Raw genomic sequence first — 26,858 nt, 5'->3', positions numbered from 1 at the left:
ACTGCTGAATCAATAGGCTTCTCAGAAGCAGCTATATAAATTCACAAGCCTCTAATGAGCAAGCCTAGCCTTTAAGGGGGAACCACTTCTGAGAGGAATCCAGAGAGGCACCAAATGTCAGTGCTGTGCTGTTTTCATGTGCAAATTTACATTAATTATCTCTGCAACATCAGTGGAGGGGTGGCAGCGGCCACCTGCTTTGATTTTATAGTTCAGCCTCAACTGTAGCACAGGAGGAAGTAACCCAGAGACCGTCTCAGTTGTGTAATTGCACATGTTTTCCAGGGCCGAGACGGACAGAAAGGAGACCGGAGTCTCGCTGGGCCTGCCGGACCCTCTGGCGCTTCCGGGTCTCCTGGAGTACCTGGCAGCATTGGTCCACCTGGAGAGGTGTGACTGTTGTAGACACGTTTGAAAAATATAGTCAATGGGAATTATAGTTTGTCATCTTTACTAATCTATACACGGTCCCTGTCTCTCAGGTGGTGTATGTCAAAGGAGTTGCAGCAGCACCAATCCCCGGCCCGCAGGGGCCTTCAGGAACCCCTGTGAGTATATGCATGACTTTGCAGCTTTCTGACATTGTTGTTAATCACAGTCTTTGAATGCATATTACAGTCACTGCTTTTAGTGAAAGGCTGTGTACTAGAAAAGACCTCCAGGGCTAATGTGTACTAATGGAAGATAAAATCATTATATGCACAGGACACTTCCTCTCTATGGAATTGTGTTTTCATTTCGGGTTTCTTTTTTGCATCAAATTAGAAACCTCTAGCTGATATCTGGCCCTCGTGTGGTCATGTTGTCCCCAGCAGCATTGCTCTCCCACATGTAGATGTGTGTTCTTATCTACATCTGTCCCTGTGTGCTGCTGCAGCCCTCCCACACTCTCATCTGTTGATGTTTTCATCATTGTCCTTGCTCTGTCCTTCAGGGCATTCCTGGGATCCCTGGAGCTGTGGGAGCCAGAGTAAGTCGTGGGTGTCTGTGTTGATCCCAGTTTGCTATCGATTCGTAAACACTTAGTGGTTCTCTTGACCTTCTAACTTTCTTTGTTCCAGGGGGATAGAGGCCCGTCTGGCCAGAAAGGTGATGCTGTAAGTTAAAAATCCATCCCTATTGTATTGAAAATGTGTCGTGATTGAGGTTTTATGTGTTCTGACACTTTGATCTCTTTTTATTGGCAGGGAGACCCGGGAGAGGACGGGGCGCCGGGCAAACCGGGGACAGCAGTGGTAAGATGTCAGCACATCACTGTGACTTGTGGAATCATTTGTTTTCAATATTGCTCACCTCTGTTGACTGATGTTTGTATATTTCTCTTACCAGGATGTACAAAAGGCTCTGGCCAGCCATGGCATTCAGGTATGTGGACTGGCACACAATTAGGATGAGCAGTTTAATGATTCTGCAACATTTTACAGTTTGTTGAGCCTTTTAAAGGTGCAGAAAGGTTTCTCGTATTGTATGTAATATGAGGAGATATATTTAAATGCAGTGGATGCATCTTTACTCTGGAATATGATTAAGTTATGGCATGATGATCCCTTCTAAAAATAGAAATGTCTGTCAGTGATGATGAAGAGTAATGCCTCCACACTGACGCCAAAGCACACATTTATTTTGTGCCCTGGAACTGTGTTTTTATTTGTCTATTTGTTCTTGCAAGTGTCATCATGCCATTTACGGCTTCCAGATGTATTTATAACTTCTCAATCAGTTTGACAATAAATAAATAATATAATAAAATAATAAATAAATAATGTCTTCAATCCAGTAAAAGAGGATTACAGAGTTACCATGGTCCAATATGGGATTGGCTCTTGGTTTATGTGAATCATAAAAATAGGACTGCAAGTACTTCAAACCCCTCCGCAGCATGTGAGGCTTGATGTCATAGACGTAGACCACTGACTGACATCGATTTATGACTAAATTGGCACATGACTTAAAATAAACATCACCCTGATAGTGTGGAGGAGTTTTCTAACCTCGTTCAGTATTCTTGCAGATGAAAAACTTTCTCCATCTCTCTCAGTAAAACCATATATTTTAGAGGTTTTGTGCAAATACTGATGACAGGAAATTCTCCAGCTGCTGAGATGAAATCTCAATGGCTGGTCTTTAACTGATGTCTAACGTGTTTTACAGCTCTTGCCAACTATTTCCCTTTTCTTGCCTCCACACAGATGTCGGATCTGAAGGTGGTTGTGGACAAGAAGGACATAGCAGTGCCTCCGTCAGTGCAGAAGGCAGTGAAAGGTGATAAAGGTGGCAGTGGTGAACCTGGACAGAGAGGATCGTCTGGTGCAGATGTAAGTATGACTAAGGGCATCTTGGAGGCTTGCAGTAAATACAAAAAAAAAAAACTAATTCAATTTACGTTTTTGTTTTAAATTTAGATTTGTTTATCTCTCTCCATTTCCTGTTGTGCACCAGGGTTCCCGTGGTTTCCAAGGAGAGAGCGGAACAAAAGGGGATCAAGGGGATCGAGGACCCGTGGGATCAACTGGGCCGACAGGTAGAGCTGTTGGAGAGCAAGGGCCAGAGGGACCCCCGGGGCCTGCTGGAGTGTCAGGCAAACCAGGAATACCGGGAGTTCCTGGGCGAGCTGGGGAACTGGGGGAGGCTGGAAGAACGGGAGATAAGGTGAGTTGAGGTGACTTGGGCAAACAAATGTCGGTTTTTCATTGAGCATGATTCTGCTAATATAGCGTATATCTGCATTTCAGGGGGAGAGAGCAGAGAAAGGTGACAGAGGAGAAGCTGTAAGTGTTTATGTGACATTGACATTTTATATTTAGGTCCACCACATCAAGGTAGTGAGAAGAAATTCATGTTTTATGTGACTTCCACACTGAACTGAGAATTTCTTCTGTTTTTCAGGGTAAAATTGGGTTTATGGGAGTAGTCGGCCCACCGGGTCAAAAGGTAAACTCCTTCTCATCTTTTGTTGTTGATGCAGTGAAACTAAGGAGATTCCACATTTAAACAATGTAAATATGAGATACACCGTACATAGAATGGAGTTCATAAATATTTGTGTATATATTGTAGGGAGCTTCTGCTGACTCAGTATTAATTGGTGCGCCTGGAGCCAGAGGCCCTCCAGGAGTTGTCGGACATAAGGGAGAACCTGGTGCTGCAGGATCACCAGGACTTCAAGGAGAACGGGTAAGATTTACACATAATACAATAACATTTGTCATGCACTGTCGCATGTTTCTATATGCAAATGAGCTACGTTTAATGTGTCCTACAGGGTTTTGTAGGGTCTCGTGGTGACAAAGGAGACAGAGGCCAGTCTGGAGAAGCAGGACGTGATGGCTCGCAGGTGAGCTGAGTGTTGTAATAATCTCAGACTCCGAAAGTAAGAGAATCTAGTTTTGATCTTCTTGTTACCACATTCAAGACGTGATGAAAAACAATGTAAGAAGCAATTTTTGTTTTGTCATTTTAGGGATCACCGGGAGAACCAGGAAAGCTGGGTCAGGATGGGAAACCGGTAATGTGACATCGTCTGTAAAGTTATACGCATCAAGTTTATTTTTTATATATTAGAGCGTGATATAGTCATGACTTTCTTGCTTTAGACGCACATGTGTAACTATTTAGTGAATGCTTCTTTCAACAGACTTGGTAAGTGTGTTCTTTTTTCTCATGAGAATAACAATATATAGTTAATACTTAATAAGTGATTCATTTACAGTATTCTGATAGTAAATATAGGATTATTTATTGCTATGAAAGACATGATTTAACCGCTCAGTTTTTGTTTTTATTTTAAAACCAGCATAATTCCAGTTAACATCAGAGGCCACATTAAGGTTTGATCTTTATCCTTCCCATAGTATTTGCAGTGATCACTTAAAGCCCAAACACAAATGATGTGCTGTATGTCATGACTGCGTGGTCGGGTGCAGAAATAAATGAGAGGCGAGGAGAGGAGAGGTATTAAGCACTTCCTCACACTTTGTGTTTTCCTTCCCTCCATGTTGGAGCAGGGCCCAACAGGGCCCGCTGGTCTTCTTGGCCAACCAGTGAGTAACCGGTAACCCAGCAAAGGGGCTTCCTCTTTGGCTTAATCCTCAGAGCAAACCACTGGGTTGGCTGGTGGAGCTCTCTTTTCCCCCTCTTGGGCCGAGGCTTCATAGATCCTTAGACTGTAACCTTTTACAGCTGTGCGGCTAACACCTTACTCTCTGACTTCCTCTCTCTCCTCATGTGTGTCTTATCTCTGCCCATTTCCTTTTCTGTGTTGTTTGTTTCCCCTCTTCCAACACTGTTCTCCACCCACCTTTCTTCCCCCCCATCCCTCCTGTCATCCCTCCTCTTCTGTCTTTCATCCTCTCCAGGGCCTGCCTGGGTTCCCAGGAGTTCTAGGCAGACCGGTAGGTTCTCTGCTGCTGGCTGGCATGCTTGAGCTCTGGAGGAGGGAGGGCTGGGAGAACCTGTCCCTGTGGTATCTGATGCAAATGGGGAAAGCACCAAAGCTTTATAGATGCCAGTGGGGTTTAGCTTAGACAGGAAATAGCTTGAAAGATGTATCCGCATTTAACAACAGGAGACCAGAACAACCTATAATCAGGATGCACACATCGTCATGTACCTCCCAGACAAATTTCAATCCCTTTAATCTCAATGCATTTTTATTGGAAACATCCTTCTGGGAGCTGGGATAAGAGTCAGACGTTGATCGGTTCCTCATAAAATATGAATCAAGACCAACTGTCCCCAAAGCATCCGTGTCAAACTCAAAAGTTGAATTTCTAAACATGTAAGACACCAAATATTTGTTGGAGGAGATGAAAGGAAGTCAGCTGACATCTTTTGCTCAAGTTCTTGCCAGCATCTAGTGTACAATAGTAGAGGGGGAATATAAAATTGGGTTTTTGGTTCTCCAACAAGTACTGTGATGTCAATTCGCTTGAGTCTGCTTATCGTGCATGCAGCTGCTCCTGATGCTGTCTGTTGTGTGCTTATCCCTCTCACAGCGCTTCCCATGCGTTCAACATTGACATTGTTGATCCTCTGTGTTTGTATTGTCCTACCTGTTGTCACGAGTCAGTCAGATGCTTCATGCGTTTGTATATTTGTGTCTCCTAGAGAGACTCTTGTGTCAATCAGTGACACATCTGTGTATAGTTTTTGTGAACTCCCATGTTGTCCAATTTTGAGTATATAAAAATGTATTTACAGTTTTAATTGCTCAAGTTTTATAAACATATGTATTCATATATATGTTGCTTAAAGGAATAGTTTGACATTTTGGCAAGTACAGTTATCTCTTGCTCGTAATAGGGGGTCATGCTAACAAATAGTCCTCATTTGTTAACTGGGCACAGAGGCTTCCTGGAGTTTTGTCATCATCTAAGGTTGCCTAGCAATCAGGGGAGACTCCCAATAAGTCATTTTTAACGACAAACTCCAGAGTGGTATCAATCTTCTCGTGTAACTAAAGCGATTAAGCTTTTCCAAGATGTCAAAATATACATTTTTAAAATGTGGCCCGTGTGCTGTTAGTGAGTATTTTTATGACGTGAGTATACTGTACATGACTTGTATTTGGCTTCTAGGGAAACCCAGGAGAGCCTGGAGTTAGGGGGCCAACTGTAAGTATCACACGCATGATGAAGCATACATACACATGCACACACTCTCAACAGCAGCTGTTTACATGTTGGTGGTGTGTGTTTCAATTAGGGCCCCATGGGTCCCAACGGGCTTCCAGGTCCGCTTGGTGTGAAGGTGAGTTAATTACATCTCAGTGCGCTACGTGTCACGGCATGTATACCGGGATTCTTTTGTTTGTTGCTTGCTGGTCAAAGTCATAACACGTCTGTGTCTCTCACAGGGTAATCAAGGAGAGCCAGGTGTTGGCGTCAAGGTGAAACAATTCCAGTAGTATTTTACATATTTTAGTCCAGAGGTTCAATTGACCGAGCACCTAATCGCATTTCAATCTAGACAGTGAGGGTTTTGAACCGTGTGTGAGTTTATTTGTCTTATCTGCAGGGTCCTCCCGGTGCCCAGGGGAGCACAGGTCTGCCAGGACCAACCGGTCCCCCTGGAGCTGTAGTAAGTGCCCCAGGGAGAAACTGCTTCCGTATTGTTCTCATGAAATTCCTGAAAAGAAATCTCATGGTGTGTATCAGATTGTGTTCTTTCTTACCACTGCATTTATTTCCCTCTGCAGGGTCCACAGGGCCCTCCGGGGCTGTCGGGGCAGGTGGTGAGTATGTGATCAGTATGTGATGTGAGGAAGTGTTCTTTGCCTGAGGCATTTCAATCATAACTGAAAATGGGAAGGTAATTCAAATAAAAATGCCAAAACATGTGTACCAAGCTGACAAATGGCGGCTTCAGCTGTGTTTTGTGTTCATAGTTTGAAAGAAGTCGGTTACATAACGCGTGATTTGTTGTACCTTCAGCTGAAAAACGAGCCATCCTCTCGACATGTTATGTACGCTGTACAGACTTTTACATCATCTTTTTCTTGGTTTCCTTTTTTTTGTAAACTGTTGGCTGTTTGTGTAAGAATACCTCACTGTTATAAAATAAATATGTAAAATAAGTGGAGACCCCATTACTGATCCATATTAATTGATGATGTGTTGATTGAAGACAGCTGCACAGATCTGTTGAGATGATTTGCTACCTTTTGTACTGCACTCAAATGTAAATGTGATGACACATACATCAAACCCACTGAAGTATGTGCTGCTCCTCAGGGTGAATCAGGTAAACCAGGAGTCCCTGGACGAGATGGGGTGCCTGGCAAAGAAGGAATACCTGGATTACCAGGAAAGCAGGTGTGTGTGTGTGTGTGTTTTACTATCTATGTCTGTGTTCTTGCAGGCGACTGTTTCTGCAATGTCTCGTGTGCACTGGGCTGTTTTTATCAGGTCTTCCTCTGTGTCATCATTGTGTAATTTGTTCCTCAGGCCAATGCTGGACCTCCAGGCCAGGCCGGCTTAAAGGGGGAGCAGGGAGACAGCGGTCCTCCAGGGAAGGTGAGAACATGCTTTATCTACCGAGCAGCCGCTGGCCAAAAGGACAGTCGATGAAATTGGTTTTGTGGTTGCTTTTATTGGATGTGATCCCAGCTACAGAATGATTTGCTGCCTGAAGTGATAACAAAAAAGTCATTTCTGTAGGGCTATTATTAGCTTCCAACTGTGCGAGTTTTCATCTGATGCCTATTCTGAGTCTTCCTTCAAGGGTCGTGGTTGTTTGTCCACCTGGGGCTGGGGCTGACTCTAACCTAAATCGTGCTCCAGAGACATTCCCCTACAATGTGTGTGAGCCACGGCGCTGTAGGGAGAGGAAGGAGACGAGCGCTCCAAACGGCTCTCAAACAGAAAACATCAGAATATATAGACATTCTCTATTGATGAGGGGATCTGTCAGTAGCCTGTAGTTAAAGCCAATACAATAGGCAAGGCAGAAATTGAGGGTGTTTAAGGGTCGTTAAATCCAGAAACTGCGCTCTACTTAGCAATATGAAGCATAAGAACCTCATAGTTTGATGGAGGTTCACCAGATAACCTGCTCTCATCACTGTTTCTCATTTTGCCTTTAGATATGTAAAGAAGGGGGTCGGCTACATACCTATAACTTAGGAGATGATTAGTTGTGGGTTCAAATGTGTCCAAAGTGCTCTGTGGTGGTAAAACTGCTACCTCTACCTATCTGGGCAAAGTGAGAAAATATCTGAGTATTTGTTTTTGTTTTTGAGTGAGCTACCCTCTGTAATATCAAATAGCCAGCGTAATCCTGGGTATTTTCAGCTTGGCTAAGGCAGAAAAACAAGAGCTCCATCTTCCCTTGCAAGTTCCCTCAGTGGGATCTTTCTGTTATACGACTGTTATTGATTGACATTCAAAGAGAAAATTCTCTGGCACCTGCTCACCTGTATAATGAGTTTTCACATGTCAGGAACATATTTAGTCACTCTTTCGTACGTTCACACTACCCTCACATGTCTATATTATCTGCTGCAATACAGCCCTGGAGTTTCTTGCAGAAATGTAGCTAAATGAGGAAAAACCCCCCGTGGAGGCCTGAAGTGCCTCCCACTCTAAAAATAACAGAAGAACCGACCATGAACGCGAATTTCAGCCAAATCCTTGCGTAGACTTTTGCATAATTGGCTGTTGGATGAGTGTTCTATTACCAGCAAGTGGCAAAAGCTGATCTGGATCAGAATATACAGAATATATTTTTAGGTATAACAAGAAAAAAAGCATTGACAGATGTATTGTGCCCTTATAGTTCTAAGAGCTCATCATCTTATCATTCACTATCGTGCACAATAAATCTCTTAATTGGCAAATCAGAGTAAACCAGATGTTCTAATGTAGCTGCTCCCATCATCTGTTAATAGGGATTGGCTTGTCGTGACAAGGTCTGGGCCAATTCTGATGATGAGGATCTCAGTTAAGCCACATTTCAGCTCAGTGAGACTGAAACTGACAGAGAAGGTCACATGCGTTGATAACTTTCTCTCTGCAGGGCTCACCACATTATCACACAGAGTCAAAATCATCTCTGTTCTTCACCTTCTATCCAACATGGCTCAATACAACTTGCTTACAATATCAATATTATTACACTGTGGTGCAGATTCCACCTTGTCCGAGTACGGAACAATCAAACGCTTTAGCCTCGAGCGAAGCTTATTATAATGCATAACTTGAGTCTGTTAGGATTGCTGCCAGATATCATGATGATATGTATTAGCACACACATTTACTTGCTATTAACTCCAAACTGCAATTTTTTTCGAAGCATTTCAATCGAAAACGGTGTCTCGCTTGTACAGATGTGGAACAATTGTTTGAGAGATGTAATGTCCATTTGGCAGTATTTAGAGAGGCTTTAGCTGTTCAGTTAAGCATCCAAAGCCCATGTTTATTCAACCACAGCGAGGGGTTGGTCATCCACAGCAACAACAACGACAAAAACAACAACGTGCACTTATTTTCTGTGATGTGAAAATGAATTAGAATTCTACTGAAATGAGTTATTTCTCACACTCCTGTATTGTTTCCACTGGTGTGTTTTCCTCCAACCCCTTTACTTCCTGACAATGTTCAGGAAGAACACAATGGGGTGTTTTATCAAATGTATGGAAGCAGGTAGCTCATACACTAGAGTAGCTTTTTGTGTGGCTTTCTCTCTGCTGGTAAAAAAAAGGAAGATGGAGCTTCATTGTCACGCACTCTGTAGTCGCAGCCATTCCTGCTGTTTGTAATGTGGACATGAATCGTGATGAGTTTCTCGAGCAGCTCCCTCACTGCTGAGGTTCAGCACCCTGGACAGAGCCATGGTGACACTGCAGTGAGTTCACCAGTTTGATGAATAACAAAGCAACGCTTGCCCATCTGCTCCGCAGCTCCACCATTTGTTCACACACACACACACACACACACACACACACACACACACACACACACACACACACACACACACACACACACAATTGACATCGCACTTTCCAGCTCCACAGTTGCAATGAACTTTGATAACAGTCACATGTAAAGCTTCAGACCTTCTGAGTACAAGAACCAGAGCTTCCTTTTTGATCCATTCACTCATTCTTGACCCAGACAACTTATCTGGAAGTTGTCATTCTGTCAAGATGGAGCCGAAAAGATTTAAGGACACGGAAAAAAAGACACAGCAGTTGATCACAAAGTAGCTCTCCTCAGATTGTTCCTTGAATGTCGATTACAATTGAATAGGCATATTATTAGCACAATACGTGCATATCATAAACAAGTTGTTGTTGTTTGTTGTAAGACCATTGCCTCCCACAGAGAAGAAAAGTATAGGCTGCCAAACACTCACTGTGGTATAGTGCAATGTTTGAGCCGTAGGAGTTGTGCATTTACGACCTGTGCTTGCCATTAAGGCTCTTAATGTTTGAGAGCTGGAAAGGCTAATGGCTAATGTAATACCAAGGCTTTGAAGTACACATATACCTCTTTTCATACAAGAAGCCATAACATGCTGCACAAGTAATTACTATTATTTTCTCCATTTTTCTGCGCTGTTAAAGGTTGTGGCTGGAACCCCTGGACCCAAAGGAGAGAGGGTGAGTCACTGTTAATGGCATTAATGAGGAAGTAGCTACTTGAACAATTGCTGTTTTGTAACAGTTTGTTTGTGTATTAGTTTTCATGTCTTTCTTGTTTTAGCTGTTATATTACACATGCACACACACGCTCACTCACACTCGACACAATTACATTATTCTTTTTTTTTCTTTTCTTTCTTTCGTTGTAATGTAATGTCTTATGCATATTTTATTTTTTCTTTGTAATTTTGTAAAATTTTAATATTATATAGGTGGAGGCTTCAAATAAGCCAAGTTGGCTTTCTGTCTCTTCCTGCCCTGTGATATTCATTTATTTGTTATTTTTGATTATTTTAAATTTTTGTTGTTTGAATTGTGCAAAATAAATAACTCTAACTCTGAACCTTTCTTTAATTCTGTGACATACTCAACTAATGCAGCTTAGTCCGAAAATGAGAATACTGAAAGTTTGTAAATGAAGAAGCAGAACAGAGCAACTGAATGACATCACTTTCCTGGTTATGATTGATGCAGGGTCTTAGTGGTCAAACACTCCCAGGCACAACCGGAGAGACAGGTCTAGCTGGAGAAAAGGTGAGCATTTCGACTGAAGGCCCACTCTTAGTAAGCAAGAGCAAGACAGTGTGAAAACATCGAGCGCTTTTTCATTGACTGCCGATCACTAATAACTGCTGTCTTTCAGGGTAACAGGGGAGACAAAGGAGCTGCTGCCAACAAAGGAGAGAGAGTGAGTGACATCACGCTGCAGGGAAACAAATATTCATAAAGTTAACATCACATTTTCACATCATGTTATCTGTCTTCATAGGGAGTGGATGGTGAGCCAGGAGATCCTGGAGAAGTTGTAAGTTCTCAGCTTCCACAGCCACCGTTTGTTTTCTGGATTTCTTTTCTTTTCTCTCACGTGATATATTACTGAATGTGGTTTTTGTTGTTTGCATATATCTTCAAATTGTTCCCAAAGGTCTAATGCTTTCATCTATTAGTGAAGGTTAAATGCCACCATTACACTACCATTAGTAGTGTGTCATTTAAGGTAAAGGTTTTTACCATAACGATGTGAGTAACTACTCAACTACATCCAGCTTAGACTTTTATACTAATATGATCAAATGCAGCAAATTGCTATTTAGCACGATGGGACGGATAATATGGAACCAGGCGAGTGCCTGCGGGCACCAAATGATTAAGACAAAGACGAGACTTTTAAAGTATTTGTTAACAAATTCAAAATGAACAGGCATCAGCTCAGCAGATGTTGCTAAACGAAAAGAAAAAAAGAAAAACAATCACGGCATACAGCCACGATGAAAAATATACTTGGATAGCAAGTGGTCAAAATCAACATTTTACATTAAACACTTAGAGTGTGGTCACCCTAGGGCACCACACTGTGTTAATCCAGGGCTGTTAGCATAATCAGCTGCAATAATCAGCTCCAAATTGGACATGTTGATCATCCTCGTTATGTAATCACATCCTACTTCAACCCATGTTTTAGGCATTTCTGTTATCCAGAAATCAAACAAGGGTGCAGGAAATATGTAGCGATGCTGGTAAATGTACACATGTAAAGCAAGGATTCTTTATGCCAAATGGGTTCTCTTCAAGGTCAGTCCAATTATTTAATCTGAGCTTGATCAACCATTTTTTCTACCTACAGCAGTGTTATTAAAGTCTCTAGACCTCCTATCTCAAAGTGTCAGTTGTAATTGTGACAAATCTCCTCTGAAGCTCAATGTTTTGATTATTTGAGGTTAACGAGGCATGTTAAGTGTAATGACCACCAAGCCACTGACAGCACACACTGAAGCTGATGGAACGTGTCTTCACAGCATAATAACGAATGCCAAGCAGATGTTTGGGGGGCATGCAGAAATGTGTCACACTGTTAAAACAAACTGCAACTGTGCTTCATGATTATTATTGTTCATATGAAACAAGCAATGGTTTACATTTGTCTGTTTTCTTTCCAGTAAGGTATTATTGATATGGGTCTTAAAAGAATCCACAGTCTCTTATTTTCACACCTGACGTTTGTCTTTCATGCAGGGGTCACAGGGATCTTCAGGGCCAAAAGGAGATACGGTAAGCTTTCTGTCATGGGTTGTTATTAATTTGCCTGAAATCAAAACCAATCCAAGTGACAGTTGTGACGAAATGTGTGTTGCAGGGAGAGAAGGGCATCGGACAGCTAGGTCCGCCTGGTCGGGTTGGGCCTCAAGGCTTAAAGGTGAGTAACAGCATGTGGTGCCACATAGGATGATCGACTGTATGTTTGTACCTACCTCTCTAATCAGTGAAAGTGATCTATCAGATGTGAGATAGGTCAAAATCTAACTCTGACTTCATTTCAGGGAGATCCAGGCCTTCCTGGTTCAGCTGGTCCTCCAGGGCTACAGGGGAAGTCAGGTGATGCTGGGCAGCCTGGCCTGAGAGGAGAAAGTGGACAACTAGGACCTGCTGGACCACACGGGGAGAGGGTTGGTGGAGCTGCTTATTACACAATACTGTATTTTCTTTCTCTTAATATATGTGGTTTGTTTTCAATTACTGAGGTCTCATTTTCAGGGTCTCCAGGGCTTTGCAGGCCGTGCAGGAAATGTCGGACCCCCTGGTCCCGCTGGTCCTCCTGGACAGGCAGTGAGTTTAGATCCTGTGTTTATTGCTACGTAAAAATCTATTTTAAAAAAAAGTTAAAGGTCTGAGAGAGAAAGGGAAATTGACAAACCCACAGATGAGTGATGAATTATGTGTGCATTGTGTGCTTTTTATCATAAAAGATTCATAAATCTTTACGATTCATACTTTATAGGGCTCTCCTGGTACCAGCGGGTTCAAAGGGGACAAGGTGACGATCCAAGCGACACATATTTCTGTCTCCCTGCTTGAATGTTAATGGCTTTTTTGAAGGGTGTACATATCATTTCTGTTGCCAGGGGGAGGTTGGTGTCGGAATCCCTGGTCCCAGAGGAGAGAGAGGAGAATCAGGGCTGAGAGTAAGACATCCGTGACATCAGTGTTTCATTGAAGATTTGATCGATTATGAATCTGGATGATAACAACTGGTTTGTTTGTGTGCCTTTTTCTGTCTGTCATGTCTTAGGGAGAGGAGGGCCGGGCTGGCTTGGATGGGGAGAGAGGGCCAACGGTAAATACCATGTGACAACTTTTATATCCATCCCTCAGTAACACAACACGAACAAAGTTGTGCCAACAAGCAACAATATAATGGGTTTTTTTTCTGAGCGCCAGCGTCTATTTTCAATTGTTCCAAATGAGGAGAGAACATGCGTGTGGCCACCGAGCCAAGAAGCGTTGCACCCAGCATCGGATTTTTTTAGAGCACTTCAACTCTTGTGTGTGGGAGTTGCCAATGCTTCCTGTTGAATATCTCTGACAGGCGATGGTGTCGTCACTCCGGTGCCCTGCTAGTGCTTTCTGAAATTAAAAAACTCTATCTGGACACTCCTCAAGCATTGAACTTGTCTTTTCGTGTTGTGCTTTACAAAATGATTAATTCACCAGAAGGCTGTATGTATGCAGACACAAAGGGAAAAACGCAGGCATAACTCTTTATTGTTATGACTGTTCTTCACAAGGACACAATGTATTGGATCGTAAACTAATTATTCAACAGGCCTTGTCCTCCCTCACGGTGTTGCAGCACCCATCATTTTAAAACAAGATCAACCTGTGCTCACCCTTTCATCGAACTGCACAGCCTGAGGGGTCATGATATTATTGGGATTTAAGTTCTGTTGTCTCACCCAAGTAAACATGGCCCTGAGTTAAAAACATGCATGGTGGCTTTTATGTGTGGACCAGAATATAATAAACCAGTATGTGTGTTTGTGTGTTTATCAGGGTTCACCAGGGAGCCGTGGTACTTGGGGAAAGAAGGTGAATACTACCAGGCCTTTTTCTCATTTGCATGTCATCATGCGAGCTGTGTCCTCCCTCGAGTCCTTTGCTGGTGTAAAATGGGGAATTCATTTGACACGACTGAATGAAATGTTTTGCTCTCAATCTATTTTATTTTCTTCAGGGGGACATCGGGCTGCAAGGTGACAAAGGAGAGAAGGTGTGTGCATTTTATTATCGAATGAGCTCCACCACTGCTCTCTCTCTTAGCAGCGCTCTCCTTAGAGGAATGTAAGACCGATTGTGTCGGCAGTCTGTTTGGAAAGAGCTCTTTCATGAGAGAGCAGGAGGAATATATGAATACACACAATGTTAATAAGCTACGATACCAAAAGTGACACCGCTTAAGAAAAGGTTACAGGATGAAACACTGTTTGTCACTCACAGGGGGACACTGTGCTGGTGGGAGGACCTGCTGGAGAAAATGGCAACAAAGGAGAGACAGTCAGTGAACACCTGCATGTGTCCAAATGCTGAACATAATAAGATATCCTTGTTTGTTCTTATAGTGTGTGGTTTGGTTTTTGCCTGTTGTGGATGTCACTATTGTTTCATTTTAGGGTGACAAAGGACCCAAAGGTGTGCTGGGAGAAAAAGGGGTGAAAGGTCAAGAGGGCCCTCTGGGGGAGCAGGTAAATGTGTTTCTTGTCCGAACGTATGTGATGGTCTGATGGCTGCTACGAATGATCATTTTCATTTTTGAGTTATACGTTAATTTTTTTTTTTTTTTTGATGAATTGACGAATTGTTTGGTGAAGAAAAATGTCCTCCCTAATTTGCAAAAATCCAATTTGACATCTTCAGATTTCTGGTTTCATCCAACCAGCTTCAGAGATGAAGCAGAGAAAAGCTGAAGGAGTTGTTGCATTTGCAAAATCTAAATTGTTGTCATTGTCAATGAATTATCTCAAGGGCCTATTTGAGTAATTGTCTCTGATTTATAGTTAGTTTGCCTTTTAACAGAATTTGATCTGAACTAGTGGTTGATTATATATTATTATTAGTGGATCTGATGGCCTAGCAGGCGCATCAATTGATTATTCAACTCAGAAATATGATTCACCCTAAACAATATTCTTATGTTGCAGCAACAAAGAGGCCACCATATTGATGTTATAAATGATCGATATGCATATTTCTGTGTACGTGTGTATTTGACATCAGGGTCTGCGGGGAGAACCGGGAGAAAGAGGATCCATTGGATTCCCGGGTGCCCGTGGCCCTGGTGGACAAAAGGTGAGTAATGCATGGATGATTGTTGTGATTAAATCAGTGTCAGAATCAATAGCAAAGCCAGTCAGTAGTCGGTACACGTAATAATTTGACTATAAGTCTGTTGTCTCCCTGCAGGGAGAAGCCGGCCAACCTGGAGTACCTGGTGAATCGGTCTGTGATTTTAATTCCATCCAAATGTAGATTTAGCATTTTCTGTGTGTGGTTTTATCTCTTTGGTGGACAGACCGAGGGATGTTTTCTGTTCTCTCTTTAAGGGTTTCCGAGGAAAAGACGGGATGCCAGGGCAGACGGGGGAGAAGGGAGAGCTTGGTGTTGTAGGAATGAGAGGAATCAAGGTATTTCTTTGAGTCTGTGTGCTTGAGATGGTGTTTGTTCATTCTGTGTGGTTTCAACCTTCAAGCACCTTTCAGGAGTTGGTGATGACTGTAACAACTCAATACTAAGCATAAAATGAATATGATTGCACAGGATTAAATTAAAGATATCCATGCAGAATATTTGCTTTCACCCCATCACTATGACAGCCGAAAGGGATTTTGCATGGATTTTGATATCTCAGAGATAAAAATCTATTTTGGAAGAGAGACAATAGTACAGCTGGAGAAAGTACAGAGAGAAGACATACAACAAATGCAGCCAGTCACACACAAGTACATACCTACAAACTGCATCAGAAGCGATCAAAGACCTCTCTAAAAAGGCACAAAGTTTAAAATTGCTCAGTGGAATTATCACGTTGAAGCTCTGAAGGAATATTTTGACATTTGGGGAAATAAAGCTAGCTTGGCTCTGCCCACAATTAACAAAATCCAATGTACAATTATTCGTACAAAAGTATAATGACAAGTATAATAACCACAATTAACCATTTTTTATGTGCCAGGCTATTTCTTGTGCTGGACCATTTACTTCCTGAAGACTCCACCGGGTGCCTGGCAACTGGTCCTGGCCAAGAAACAGTCATGCACATAACGCTCCGTAAAACGATGGATTGACGTTTTTATATAATGTGTTTGACAGTTCATGTTAATTTGTGAGCTTTACAGGGGCTGTTACCTTTAGGCTGAGCTGGGCTAGCTGTTACTAAGCTAAACGACTGCTGGCAGTAGCTTCAGATGAGAGGAATATTGATCTTCTCAGTTCACTGGCTTTCCCAAAATGTCAAAATGTTGCTCAAAAGATTCATACCATTTTCATGGTGGAAATCACTGGTACTAACCCGTCCTGGCTGTTTGTGTTTGTGAACAGTTGTTTTTACTGAGAAGAGGTGTGCGATAGTGATGCAGCTTCAGTAGGATACATTTATAAACAAGAATGATAGTGTGTACGTTGAGGACCAGCCTACTTTTTCACATATGAATAGGAAGGTAGAATGAACAATGTGGGAGTGCAGGATATCTGCATCTAAATAGTTAGATACAGATATGATGGTTTACACATTTTGTATCTTTAATTTCTGTGCCATTTGCTAAATTATGCGTTTGTGCAATGATAAGACTCCTACTGTTACTCTGTAAAAACGTTGTATGAATTACTAGCCAACTTTTTAAGTCTCCAAAGAAATAACTGGGTTGAAAACCTCCTGTAGGTCTGTCTGTGTGCATTTGAAGACAATACCGTGTGCTATCAAATGAACATGTGGATGTAGCACGGCTGTACCAGACAACATCGGCCAGTCCTCTGCTGCTGTTTTGCTACTTGTAACAACATCCATTATCAGATGAGTTGTGCGTCAAATTTGTGCTGTTTGGAAGATGCCGGACAAGCTGGGTCATGTTCGCTGTCCGTGTAAGTGCTCCTGCACAATGATTCAGCCTGAGCGGCAGGTAAAAGGTCAATTGATCAATGGATGGACTCTTTCTGACTGGTTTAGAGCATCTTGTCCGTTTGTCACTCACAAGCTTCTTCATGTGCCTCTGTCAATGATGAACGTATGTGTTTCCAGGGTGACCGAGGACCCAAGGGGGCTTGTGGAACTGATGGAACAAAAGGAGACAAGGTGGGATCAAGACATATCTGATTGAGGGGGAGAAAGGGGAGAGGAAATAAGCATGAATGAAAAAATTGTATCGTGATAATTTCCCACCCAATGGTATTTTGACACTTTATTTATTCTGTCCCAAAAATAAACCAAGAAGTTAACATTTCAGTAATAGCTTGTGGTCTGTGAAGCTAGATGTTGTTTCCCTTTCTGGTGATTAGAGATGCAGCGATACCGAAACCAATAACGGAGATCAGTATACTGACTCACATAGCTGGATCAGGTTTAGGTGAAAAATGGGCCAATCTGATATTGGATACCGTTATTGTAATTACAACAATTCAGTCAATGTATCAATGATACACATAAAAGAATGGGCCCAGTCACTGGGCCCAGTGACTGGGCATACAGTTTATTAATTAAATACTGGTATCTGATGGGTACTCTATATCGGCCAGTACCCAAAGCCCAGGTATCTTTATCAATATCTCGACTGAGTCATTTGGATTGGTGCATCCGTAGGTTTCATTATACGTTATTCTTAATGCCTGTCATCTGGTCTTATTCCGTGCAAAATCAGACAAAACGATTTACAGCACGCAGGTTCACCAGAAACTCCTTTAGCTCAGACGCCAGCGGGCCGACCCAGCTTTGCAAACGCCTTTCGGCCTGCAGTCTCTGGTGCTTTTGTCCACAGGGACTGTCGAATCAACACAAAATGAAAGCTCCTCGTAGTACCTTTCAATAAGTTATGAGTCAGACATGTATGAGTTGAGTACTGTGTGGTAAGTACTTTGAAAATTTAATGAATCTGAGTGTCTGTGTTCAGGGGGATGGTGGTATTCATGGCCGATCAGGCCTACCTGGAAGAAAAGGGGAACAGGTATGAGTAACATCAAACTGACACGCTGTGCTCTATTATATGCCTCGTGGGTGCTCTTAAGATTCGTTTACAGGCATGCTCTCTGTGTTTTCCAGGGGGAACTTGGACCTTCTGGGGCCCCAGGGACCCCTGGAAAAGAGGGACTTGTCGGTCCCAAGGTATGTGTTGTCTAATTTTTCTTGAAATCAACTATAAATGTGTCCAATATAGAGTGTTACCACTTTTCTCTGACTTTGTAGGGTGACCGTGGATTTGACGGCCTTGCAGGACCCAAAGGAACTCAGGGAGAGAAAGGTGAAAGGGTGAGTCAGCAGTACAGTGTGAGCTTACATGCTAATCTCCATAATATGTACAGTCAGAAACACAACATGGCTCATCCTCAGAGCTACATACAGGAAACCTTTAGATTCATGATCAACTGTCTCTGTGCCTCATGCAGGGTCCGTCTGGCATACCTGGTCCTCCTGGCCCCAGAGGAGTGGATGGGGTCTCGGGCCTGAGTGGCACTCAGGGCCCAGCTGGTGCTAAAGGCCCAGAGGGGCTCCAGGGACAGAAGGTGACTATCCTTAATGTGGCTAGTTCCGCACTTCTCCACTTTAAGGAGGCAGATGTCTGTTGAAGAGACGAGATAGGACATAATGACAATTCAACAAGCCTTTGTTACACCAGCTAATGCGTGCACCATCAAGTATGACTGTGCACACATTTCTTGGCAATCTAGCAAAGAAAAAGAATGTATAATGGAAGCAAAAATAGACGAACGTGTCAATTGCTCTACTGTGCGAGTGCACAAAAGAGCAGAAGTCGGAGATGTGTGAGTGGCAACAAAGATACAACTTTTTGTTTTTGACAGTATATGATGCACGACTTCTATTAAAAGAATACTGTCTTTTGTTTTCTCCCTAGTTTGCTCTCCTGTTTCTTTTTTTACCTGACTGCTCATTTTGTTTGATTTCTGTGAATTGCTTCATCATAATGATTGACAGTTTGATGGGCCCGGCACACGACTGGCTTGTCTGCTGCATCAACAAAGAAAGAAAGAAAGCTGGTGAAAGGAGCGCAGGGCCATATCGAGGCGCACCTTTTTTATTTCAAACTGAGACACTCCCTTTAGTCAACCCAGTTGCATTATTTTCCGAAACCAATATTTTTGCTTTGGTGCAAGGAAGGAAGTCTGAACATCTGATCTTCATACAAAAAGACTGTAAACATACTGTAAACTGTAGCTTTGATCCCTTTTGCATATTGTGTGTGGAATGAAGGAGCACAGGAGCAGCTTATTTGGAGAAAAGATAGCACTGGACTAGAAACAGTTATCTGTCTTTGTTTTCACTGAAGCTATGCAGGCAAATACCACCTGTCCCGATATTATGTATGTAGAGATTGTTACTTGCATTGTAAGGTGTACTACACCTGTCTACTGCAGACATGCTGTATGTTGTAATGTTGTTTTACCTCCGTCAGGGAGAGAGAGGTCCAATCGGTCCCGCCGTGGTTGGTCCACGCGGTATCCCAGGGATCTCGGGGGAGCGAGGAGAAGCGGTTAGTGTCACACTTGTCTCCTGGTTGTCATCTTTGATAGGAAACCATTTGTCGAGGTCAGAAAGAATTCTTGGTGTCCTTATCAAAAACATTTGAAAATATTACCGCACTGAATTACTTGTTGGAGTCCAGTATTACTCTTTCCACAGTGTGCCAAGTTTAAAATGAGCTCCTCATCGCTTCTACAGTTAATTAGTTTCAACCGAAACTGGTTACTTAAAAATGACAACCACATTTTATTAACGCTTCCCAGCTTTGTTTGAATTTCTGGTTCCTCAAAGGGGTCCCATATATTGGCAAAGGACGTCGAGACTGGGAAACCTTTTTTAATGTATCATAAAGTAAAAGTGGCAATGGCCGATCTTTGACTTTGACTTTGCATTTAGTTCATGTGCTGCACCTGGTCTCAGCTTAATGAATGATCGTGCTGCAGGCCCCTCTGTGGGTCGTGTGTCCTAATACGTGTCCATGTTGTAGGGAGAATTGGGACCAGATGGAACCAAGGGAGACAGAGGAGAGCCAGGCATGACGGTCAGTGCTTGAGCCTTACCGCGGGGTTCAATTTGAAGATGTGGACATCAAACAGCACACACGCACTTACACAGAGCTGATATTAGGGTTGTGTTTGTAAGTGTGTTTTTCTTATTTTTGCTCTGTTCCCCCTCTTTGTTTTGAATTCAGGAGTATGAGGTCAGGGAGTACGTTCGCACAGAGATGAGTCAGCACTGTGGTGAGTCTTTCATGCTGCTCGCATTGCTCATTTATAACAGAGTTGTCCCCAAGTTGAACTTCAGATGGTAATCACAGCACATGAGTCACAGCTTCAGCTACACTTTTTGAAAGTATGATGCATAAGAAGCTGCAGAGAACTACAACAATGCCATGGCTCTTGAAGCTGACCTTTTTTTATTCCCCCTGTTTCTGCTTCCTTCCTGTCCGTCTGTCTGATCCTCAGCGTGTGGAGGTGAGTGAGCCATTCGACTGCAGCAGAAGAGAGAAGGGTGGACTGAAGGGCTGAGATTTAGCATGAGTCACAGCCGTACACTGTACCGCAAATACTGCTGCAGAGTAGCGAGAGCGTGTATATATTTCGAGAATGCTTTAGGGCATTTTCCCTTATTAGGCATTTGTGTGTGGTTTAAATGATCATTTAACCTCATGCACACAAAAATGAGATAGTTACATTACCTGCCATTATTATATTTTATATTATATGAACATGTTAGACCAAACAACGTACTTTCTCCAATCACTGAGAATGGCTAGCATTAAAGGTTTCAAAATGAATTCATTAAAAGACAATTAGAAAAAAACTCAAAATGATCAACTTTCCCCAATGTTTTAACTTGTGAAATGTTAATCACTGTAAGTCTTCACCAGAGTTGTGAAGCAGCAGTTAATATGCAGTGTTACTGATAATGTCACTCATGTTTAATTTACTTTCATTGTTACCTAACAAGTAGTTATGCATTTCATAATGTTTTAAAAATGTGACTCGAGTAAGACAAAAGTCCATACAGCAGCGACTTGAGTCCTTCAAGGACTACAACCAGTCTTTGGAAGATTGCCTCATGGTGACCAGTCTTGCAAAAACTCCTTTCAGCTGGTGTGTATGTTGGAACGGTGGAATGATTTTTGTGGTGCTTTGGGGTTGTCGTTTTTGTTGTTGGCTCATGTATCTGAAGGTTTTACTACCAGAATGTTCTGTCCTTCTTTTTTTTCCATCATGTTACCTTTCCGGTCCCCCTTTTCTAACACTTACCCGGTCCCTTTCGCTCTCTAAATCCTGTCTCCGCTCCCTCGGTGTCCCTTTTCGCTCCTCCCTGTCCTATCTGGTTCTCTCAGGTTCAGGCCCTGTAAATCGTTCCCAGCCCCCGGTCAGGTCTCGGCCTGCACCAGAGCAACAACTGGCCGTGAAGGGTGAGGAGGGTGAGTGTGTCCGTCCATTGCTCTGCTTGTCGACCTCGATCTGTGTGTCTGTCTGCGTGTCCGTCCCTAACAAACAGGTCTAACTTGGTGGCGCTGGGCCTGGAGACCTCTGATCACTGGGTGGTTTTCTCATTCGGGAAACAGAGGACTCCATTTATGTTAAGACCCACAAAATGTATTCTATAGGCGTATCCAGGCAAATACAAAGTGTATAGGCTCACTGACTATTCTCACCTGTATTTAGAGGCTTCCTGAGTTGTCCCAATATGGTCCAGGGCCTCCATCTATCTGAGGCTTGGAGGTCGTCAGACGCAGGTGAAGCATCTCTGACCTGTGTGATGTCACATTTCTCTCAGGCCGTGAGCTGCATGTGGTGGTGAACACCAACGACCCAGACTACGAGCACATCTACTCCGTCGAGGCCTACGACAACCCCTTGGAGGAGCTGCTCTACTTCACTCCCACTGCCAACCAGAACGATGGTACTGTGTTTCATACTGTGTCCGACGCTATCGTGCAGGGAAATAGTATATTAAAGACATAAGGTACCTTGTGGGGGGGTTTTTTTAGAAGCTGAAGTTTTACGACACTCGGACAAGCATTTTAAAAAAAGCACTGGCAGCTTGACAAATGAGATTAATATTTTTCTTCTCAATAAAACATTTGCAAAGCCTATTTTTGGAAGAATTTGAAATCAACATCGTTTACAACCAGGTCTGCTTGCTGGTTGCCCGTGTGCTGACATGCATGTGTGTCCTTGTGAACGTTCAGGATACACATACAGTGACAATCAAAGTTGTCAAATAACTGGCTTCCCCTTTTTAATTATGATGGCCCCCAACATTAACAATATTTATTCACATGCGACAAGCGTATCTGGTTCATGTGATGAATAGAAGATGGCATGTCAAATGTCTGCCCATGTGCCATAATTTGGTTGATTCAACCAGCACATAATCCAATTTGTGCTGGATGAGCGTGTCCTATATTAAGTGTGTGTTTCACTTTGTGCTTATTTCATGACATTGAGATACCGTGTTGACCTTTTGAATTGTTTCACTCACGCCTGCTACAAGCGCCCACCATCCTGAGTCTGTGAACGTTATCTTAGAGCACCTTTAAATCACATTCATGTATTTATTTTTTCTATTCAAACTGAATGTGTCTATGCTGTGTGTCTGTGTGTGTGCAGGTGAGGTTGTCAAGGATGAAACTGACAAAACAGTCACAGTTAAACCAAACAAATCAGCCAGAGCTGATGTTAAGAAAACAGCAAGAGCTGATGGTCAGAAAGAAGCCAAAGTTACACCTCTGAAAGCAGTCAAGTCCAGATCAGTCAGAATCAAGAGGAGAGTCAAAGGGGAAGGTAAACTAGCTCTTGTGCGGTTGTCCTGTATTGGGATCTATCAAGGATTTATTCTGCCATCCTGCCTGCCTGCCTGCCTGTTGTCTGGCCCTCTCTGCATGTCCCAGGCTGCGTTGGCTGTTTTGCTGTTGTCTTAAAAGCATAAATGCATCCAGTAAAATCAAAAACAAAGAACAATATGTCAGTGCTAATGATTTGCTTTACATCTAAACGAGAATGCCAAACTATCTCAATAAACAGGTTGTTTGATTGAGTTTTTGATCTCGGTGGTCAGGAATGCTTGTTTTGGGTCCCCTGTTCTTCATTAATGCTTTGCCTCTGCTCCTCTCTGCCTGGCCTGCCCTTTACTTATTGTGTGTGCGCCTTTGTGTCTCTGCGTGCAGCATTCTTCATGTGTGTGTGTGCGTGTGTGTGTTCTGCAGCTCCAGCTGACTTGTGCCTGCTGCCCATGGAGGAGGGGAACTGTGGACGATACACTCTGCGCTGGTACTTTAATAGTCAGGTTCAGGCCTGCAGGCCCTTCATCTACAGCGGCTGTGAAGGAAACGACAACCGCTTCCTCCACCTGGAGGAGTGTGAGGAGCTCTGCCTTGGGGAGGCGGAAGGTACACAAACACACACACGCGGTAGTTTATGTCAGTGTTGGATGTGTGCAAACTAACGAGTGATCTCTTGTGTAGGTCCTCGTCCCTTGAAGGCAGCACGATGATTGAGGACAAATCCTCCTTGTCATTATTTTGTCAACTGTCAATGTCAAAGATTTGTTTTTGTTTATTTATTGTTTCTGTAAACCCAATCTAAATTTACCAGAGTGTCTCCTGGCTTTATGTTCTCCTAACCATGCAAAAGAAAGACAAAATCATTTTATTGTGGTTATGTAAGTACAGTACGTAAAAAACACTTTTCTTTTCGTACATTTGCACACTTAAGAAGAGTTTCTTTGCTCTCATCCGTACCTTCAGTACCTTTATTCACAAATGATAAGACTTCCGTCTGTATGCAGAAAGGAAGTGAAGAAAGTATCTGACTCACACTACAGTGTAATGCGATTAAGCGTAAAGCCTTAAGTAAATACCAATATGGTGAAGCTCATGATGTTTGTTTTTTTACTCGGTGGTCATTTTCGAGGCTGTAGTTATTATGTGTGTTTACCGGTGGCGGGCCGTGCATTTTATACCTGGGCCTTCACTGCTGTCCTGCAGCTGAAACACCTCATTATGACGCCACAGCTATGGTTATTATTTGTTTCCTGTAAAAATGAAGCTCGACACCTATAAATACACTAACTGCAGAGTGCAGATACATGAATACGCCGAGAGTGTGTCTCCTCTCTTCTCTGACTGCAGCTGGGAGTGCTGTGCGAGTAGCCGCCTGTGAGTGCTTTGGGGCGGCTCACGGCAGCGCAGAACGGTACCTGCTTTCACGCCAGAGTCAAAACACCAGAAAAGTCTCCAACAGCACCAGAAAAAGTCACTAGATTTGTCGCTAGTAGCTTTTGACAAAAAAATGTCACCAAGAGGGTTCGGAAAGTCGCCAGATTTAGAGAGAAAGTTGGCAATGCTGGCACCGACTAAATGTGTCCCCAGCGCAACATTGAACATAACGGTAGTTCCTATCACATATAAAAACAAACAAAAATCCATCTTCATAAAAACAAGTTGTACAAATAATAATATATAAACAAGCATATTAAAGCTACTGCAGATGTAAAAACAAAAGCAGTTCACTTACCAAAGCTTGTTCACTTGAAGACAAAGTCCATCCTCCTTTCTTTGTTAATAAAGAGTTTAATCTCACGGTTGTTCAGTACATCCGTGCGTTTTAGTTCCAGTAAGAAGTCCTTCTCGATTCAGTGAAGACAGTCGAGCCTCCCCAGTTGTATTTCTTGAATACGTTTGAATGCATTTGAGGGCTGAAAAATGTCCGCTCCACAGAGGCAGCAGATATTGGGATTGTCACCGCCCAACATGTCAGGCTAGCCCACTGACCAATCACGTACTTGTAGGCCGGCTAGCAGACTCTGGCACGTCAAAGAATACGCCCAACATGTCAAACTAAAGATCTGATTGGTTGAAGAATATAACAATCAACAATATCGTCTCCATTCACTTAAACTGCACATGGATGCACTTGAGAGACTGCAGGCCTTGGGCCTCTCTTCTTACCCAGAGACACAGAGGTGAGATCTGATTGGATAAAAGCTCTACTTAAAACAAGCTGCACTGGAAGCAGGGCAACTGAGGAAGACAGTAGCTGTGCAATGAGAACATAAGATAATGGGAAAAACATTTATAATACATGTAATGTATTTATGAAAAATGATTAAATGATAAAATGTGATTCTGTCTCGGCCAGCAGAGAAGATCATTGTGACCTCACAAAACATGTTTTCGCCCATAACTCAAGAATGAATATGCTAATTATGACAATTTCACACAAAGGTCTAATAAATTGATTCAATTATGACATTTTGGAAAGATGTGGATGTAAATTGCAACATGACTGCTTGGTGGAAGCACACAACCGCAAGGCTGCAATTCTAGTTCCAAGTAAGTATTTTCTTCAAAAGAATACTGCCTTATTACAGATCAACAGCAGGAAACCAAACACTTCATGCAGCTTCACTTTATTTTTCAGTCATTAAACTGAGCTGTTGATCGGATTGAGTACATTACGTAAGGGATTGGTCTAGGTGTGACCAGTATTCCCCTTCAGCAATGAAGGTTTCTTATGTTTGGTTTATTTTCTAATGATTTCAGTCGATGCACCATGGATGCAAGCTGCAACAATCTAGGCCTGTTTTTGGCCTGTGTTCAACTTGCTCACTTGTGTGGTTGTAACAATGATTTGCAGTTGTTGTTGCCTGTGTCAAAAGTATAAAAATCATGACAACCAAAAACATCAGCAAAGAAGACCACAAGTAGATCCTCAGCAACACTCAATAAAATACACATAACAGGAGGATTTGGCAGCACAACCTACAAATTGCACTCTTTGTGGACTTCACTGAACTGGTATTTACTGCAAGGAAGGTGTTTTTATTATTTTGCTCACTACTTATATGTGTAGACTGTTTAAACGTCCCGACTTAGTAAAGTAGCAAAGTGGTCAGAGGTGTGGGTTGTGGAAATATTTTCCAATTTGCAAATGAGCATTCGAAAGTTTTCTTCCAATGATAATCCTACTGTAACGTTCCTCAGCATGGAGGCACAGAAGTTGCCTGGCTAAAGTAGCTTTTGTGTTAGTATTTCATCTTTGTTTCAGAGAAATCCTGTCATTGGGGTTAGTTTGGTTAGCAAATGCTGTAAATGTGTATACTGTAGTATTAAGTAGACTTTGCTATGGAGAGGAAGAAGGCCACTGCGCCATGAATGTTGAATTCTTCCAAAATTGACCCCGAATTCAAAATTTGTATCAAAGAAAGAATCAGTTTAAGTGAACTAAAAGAACAATAACATGTCATGATAAACAGTACAGACAGAATGTAAATCCAGACCAAAAGCAGAAAATGAAAACAAATTCTCGAATAACTTACTAACTTCAGCCCTTATCAACGCTTAGTGATTGGTTGTTGTTTTTACCGTAGTACTCCTTAGGAGTTGAAATTGACTTCTCTCCTAAAGTTTTTGTGTACTTGATCTTGACTTTGAATCAAATCGGTTTTTTTCCCCAACATGGTTGAAATGAATGAGTTTAACCAGGAGATTTCCCCGAAAGCCTTGAAAGTGCTCGAACTGCAAGTCACCGAATACCAACTGCAGAGAATTAACAGGGCTTTTACTTCCAGAGCCCCAGATGCATGAAATAACTCCTCACACTTCTCTACATGATTACTATGCAATCACATCTGAATTGGGTTATTATTAATGATATAGTTTTATCATTTGTATTAAAT

The 26,858-nt window shown here is 42.4% G+C and overlaps 2 protein-coding genes across 2 annotated transcripts in view; both read left to right on the top strand.

Moving 5' to 3' along the window:
- The window catches only part of col7a1 (collagen, type VII, alpha 1), a 49,012-nt gene extending 28,299 nt beyond the window's left edge, over positions 1 to 20,713 (top strand). Inside the window, exons 67-114 of the mRNA XM_079265559.1 lie at positions 286 to 390; positions 483 to 548; positions 935 to 970; positions 1,062 to 1,097; positions 1,188 to 1,235; positions 1,330 to 1,365; positions 2,190 to 2,315; positions 2,440 to 2,649; positions 2,733 to 2,768; positions 2,887 to 2,931; positions 3,058 to 3,174; positions 3,263 to 3,334; positions 3,461 to 3,505; positions 4,356 to 4,391; positions 5,577 to 5,612; positions 5,704 to 5,748; positions 5,855 to 5,887; positions 6,016 to 6,078; positions 6,197 to 6,232; positions 6,732 to 6,812; positions 6,945 to 7,013; positions 10,064 to 10,099; positions 10,616 to 10,675; positions 10,785 to 10,829; positions 10,911 to 10,946; positions 12,155 to 12,190; positions 12,276 to 12,335; positions 12,460 to 12,585; positions 12,674 to 12,745; positions 12,918 to 12,953; positions 13,042 to 13,101; positions 13,209 to 13,253; positions 13,970 to 14,005; positions 14,151 to 14,186; positions 14,414 to 14,470; positions 14,587 to 14,658; positions 15,191 to 15,262; positions 15,377 to 15,412; positions 15,517 to 15,597; positions 17,208 to 17,261; positions 18,073 to 18,126; positions 18,222 to 18,284; positions 18,366 to 18,428; positions 18,566 to 18,682; positions 19,591 to 19,668; positions 20,146 to 20,199; positions 20,350 to 20,398; positions 20,624 to 20,713. Of these exons, the coding sequence (XP_079121685.1) occupies positions 286 to 390; positions 483 to 548; positions 935 to 970; positions 1,062 to 1,097; positions 1,188 to 1,235; positions 1,330 to 1,365; positions 2,190 to 2,315; positions 2,440 to 2,649; positions 2,733 to 2,768; positions 2,887 to 2,931; positions 3,058 to 3,174; positions 3,263 to 3,334; positions 3,461 to 3,505; positions 4,356 to 4,391; positions 5,577 to 5,612; positions 5,704 to 5,748; positions 5,855 to 5,887; positions 6,016 to 6,078; positions 6,197 to 6,232; positions 6,732 to 6,812; positions 6,945 to 7,013; positions 10,064 to 10,099; positions 10,616 to 10,675; positions 10,785 to 10,829; positions 10,911 to 10,946; positions 12,155 to 12,190; positions 12,276 to 12,335; positions 12,460 to 12,585; positions 12,674 to 12,745; positions 12,918 to 12,953; positions 13,042 to 13,101; positions 13,209 to 13,253; positions 13,970 to 14,005; positions 14,151 to 14,186; positions 14,414 to 14,470; positions 14,587 to 14,658; positions 15,191 to 15,262; positions 15,377 to 15,412; positions 15,517 to 15,597; positions 17,208 to 17,261; positions 18,073 to 18,126; positions 18,222 to 18,284; positions 18,366 to 18,428; positions 18,566 to 18,682; positions 19,591 to 19,668; positions 20,146 to 20,199; positions 20,350 to 20,398; positions 20,624 to 20,640 (2,928 nt within the window). The 3' untranslated portion in view covers positions 20,641 to 20,713. The remainder of the gene's footprint in view (positions 1 to 285; positions 391 to 482; positions 549 to 934; positions 971 to 1,061; positions 1,098 to 1,187; positions 1,236 to 1,329; positions 1,366 to 2,189; positions 2,316 to 2,439; positions 2,650 to 2,732; positions 2,769 to 2,886; positions 2,932 to 3,057; positions 3,175 to 3,262; positions 3,335 to 3,460; positions 3,506 to 4,355; positions 4,392 to 5,576; positions 5,613 to 5,703; positions 5,749 to 5,854; positions 5,888 to 6,015; positions 6,079 to 6,196; positions 6,233 to 6,731; positions 6,813 to 6,944; positions 7,014 to 10,063; positions 10,100 to 10,615; positions 10,676 to 10,784; positions 10,830 to 10,910; positions 10,947 to 12,154; positions 12,191 to 12,275; positions 12,336 to 12,459; positions 12,586 to 12,673; positions 12,746 to 12,917; positions 12,954 to 13,041; positions 13,102 to 13,208; positions 13,254 to 13,969; positions 14,006 to 14,150; positions 14,187 to 14,413; positions 14,471 to 14,586; positions 14,659 to 15,190; positions 15,263 to 15,376; positions 15,413 to 15,516; positions 15,598 to 17,207; positions 17,262 to 18,072; positions 18,127 to 18,221; positions 18,285 to 18,365; positions 18,429 to 18,565; positions 18,683 to 19,590; positions 19,669 to 20,145; positions 20,200 to 20,349; positions 20,399 to 20,623) is intronic.
- A 628-nt stretch (positions 20,714 to 21,341) lies between these two features.
- LOC306775620 (uncharacterized protein) overlaps positions 21,342 to 26,858 on the top strand; it is a gene marked incomplete at its 5' end in the record, with an annotated part of 5,880 nt that continues 363 nt past the window's right edge. The window contains 5 exons of the mRNA XM_079266079.1: positions 21,342 to 21,597; positions 21,954 to 22,079; positions 22,790 to 22,963; positions 23,386 to 23,568; positions 23,644 to 26,858. The exon at positions 23,644 to 26,858 is cut by the window's right edge and continues 363 nt beyond it. Coding sequence (XP_079122205.1) covers positions 21,342 to 21,597; positions 21,954 to 22,079; positions 22,790 to 22,963; positions 23,386 to 23,568; positions 23,644 to 23,672 — 768 coding nt within the window. The 3' untranslated portion in view covers positions 23,673 to 26,858. The remainder of the gene's footprint in view (positions 21,598 to 21,953; positions 22,080 to 22,789; positions 22,964 to 23,385; positions 23,569 to 23,643) is intronic.

Source organism: Melanostigma gelatinosum (assembly GCF_949748355.1).
Source record: "Melanostigma gelatinosum genome assembly, chromosome: 3".
In the NCBI taxonomy this organism is placed as follows: Eukaryota; Metazoa; Chordata; class Actinopteri; order Perciformes; family Zoarcidae; genus Melanostigma; species Melanostigma gelatinosum.
The sequence above is the reverse complement of the archived record's forward strand: the minus strand, read 5'-3'. Positions and strand labels throughout refer to the sequence as shown.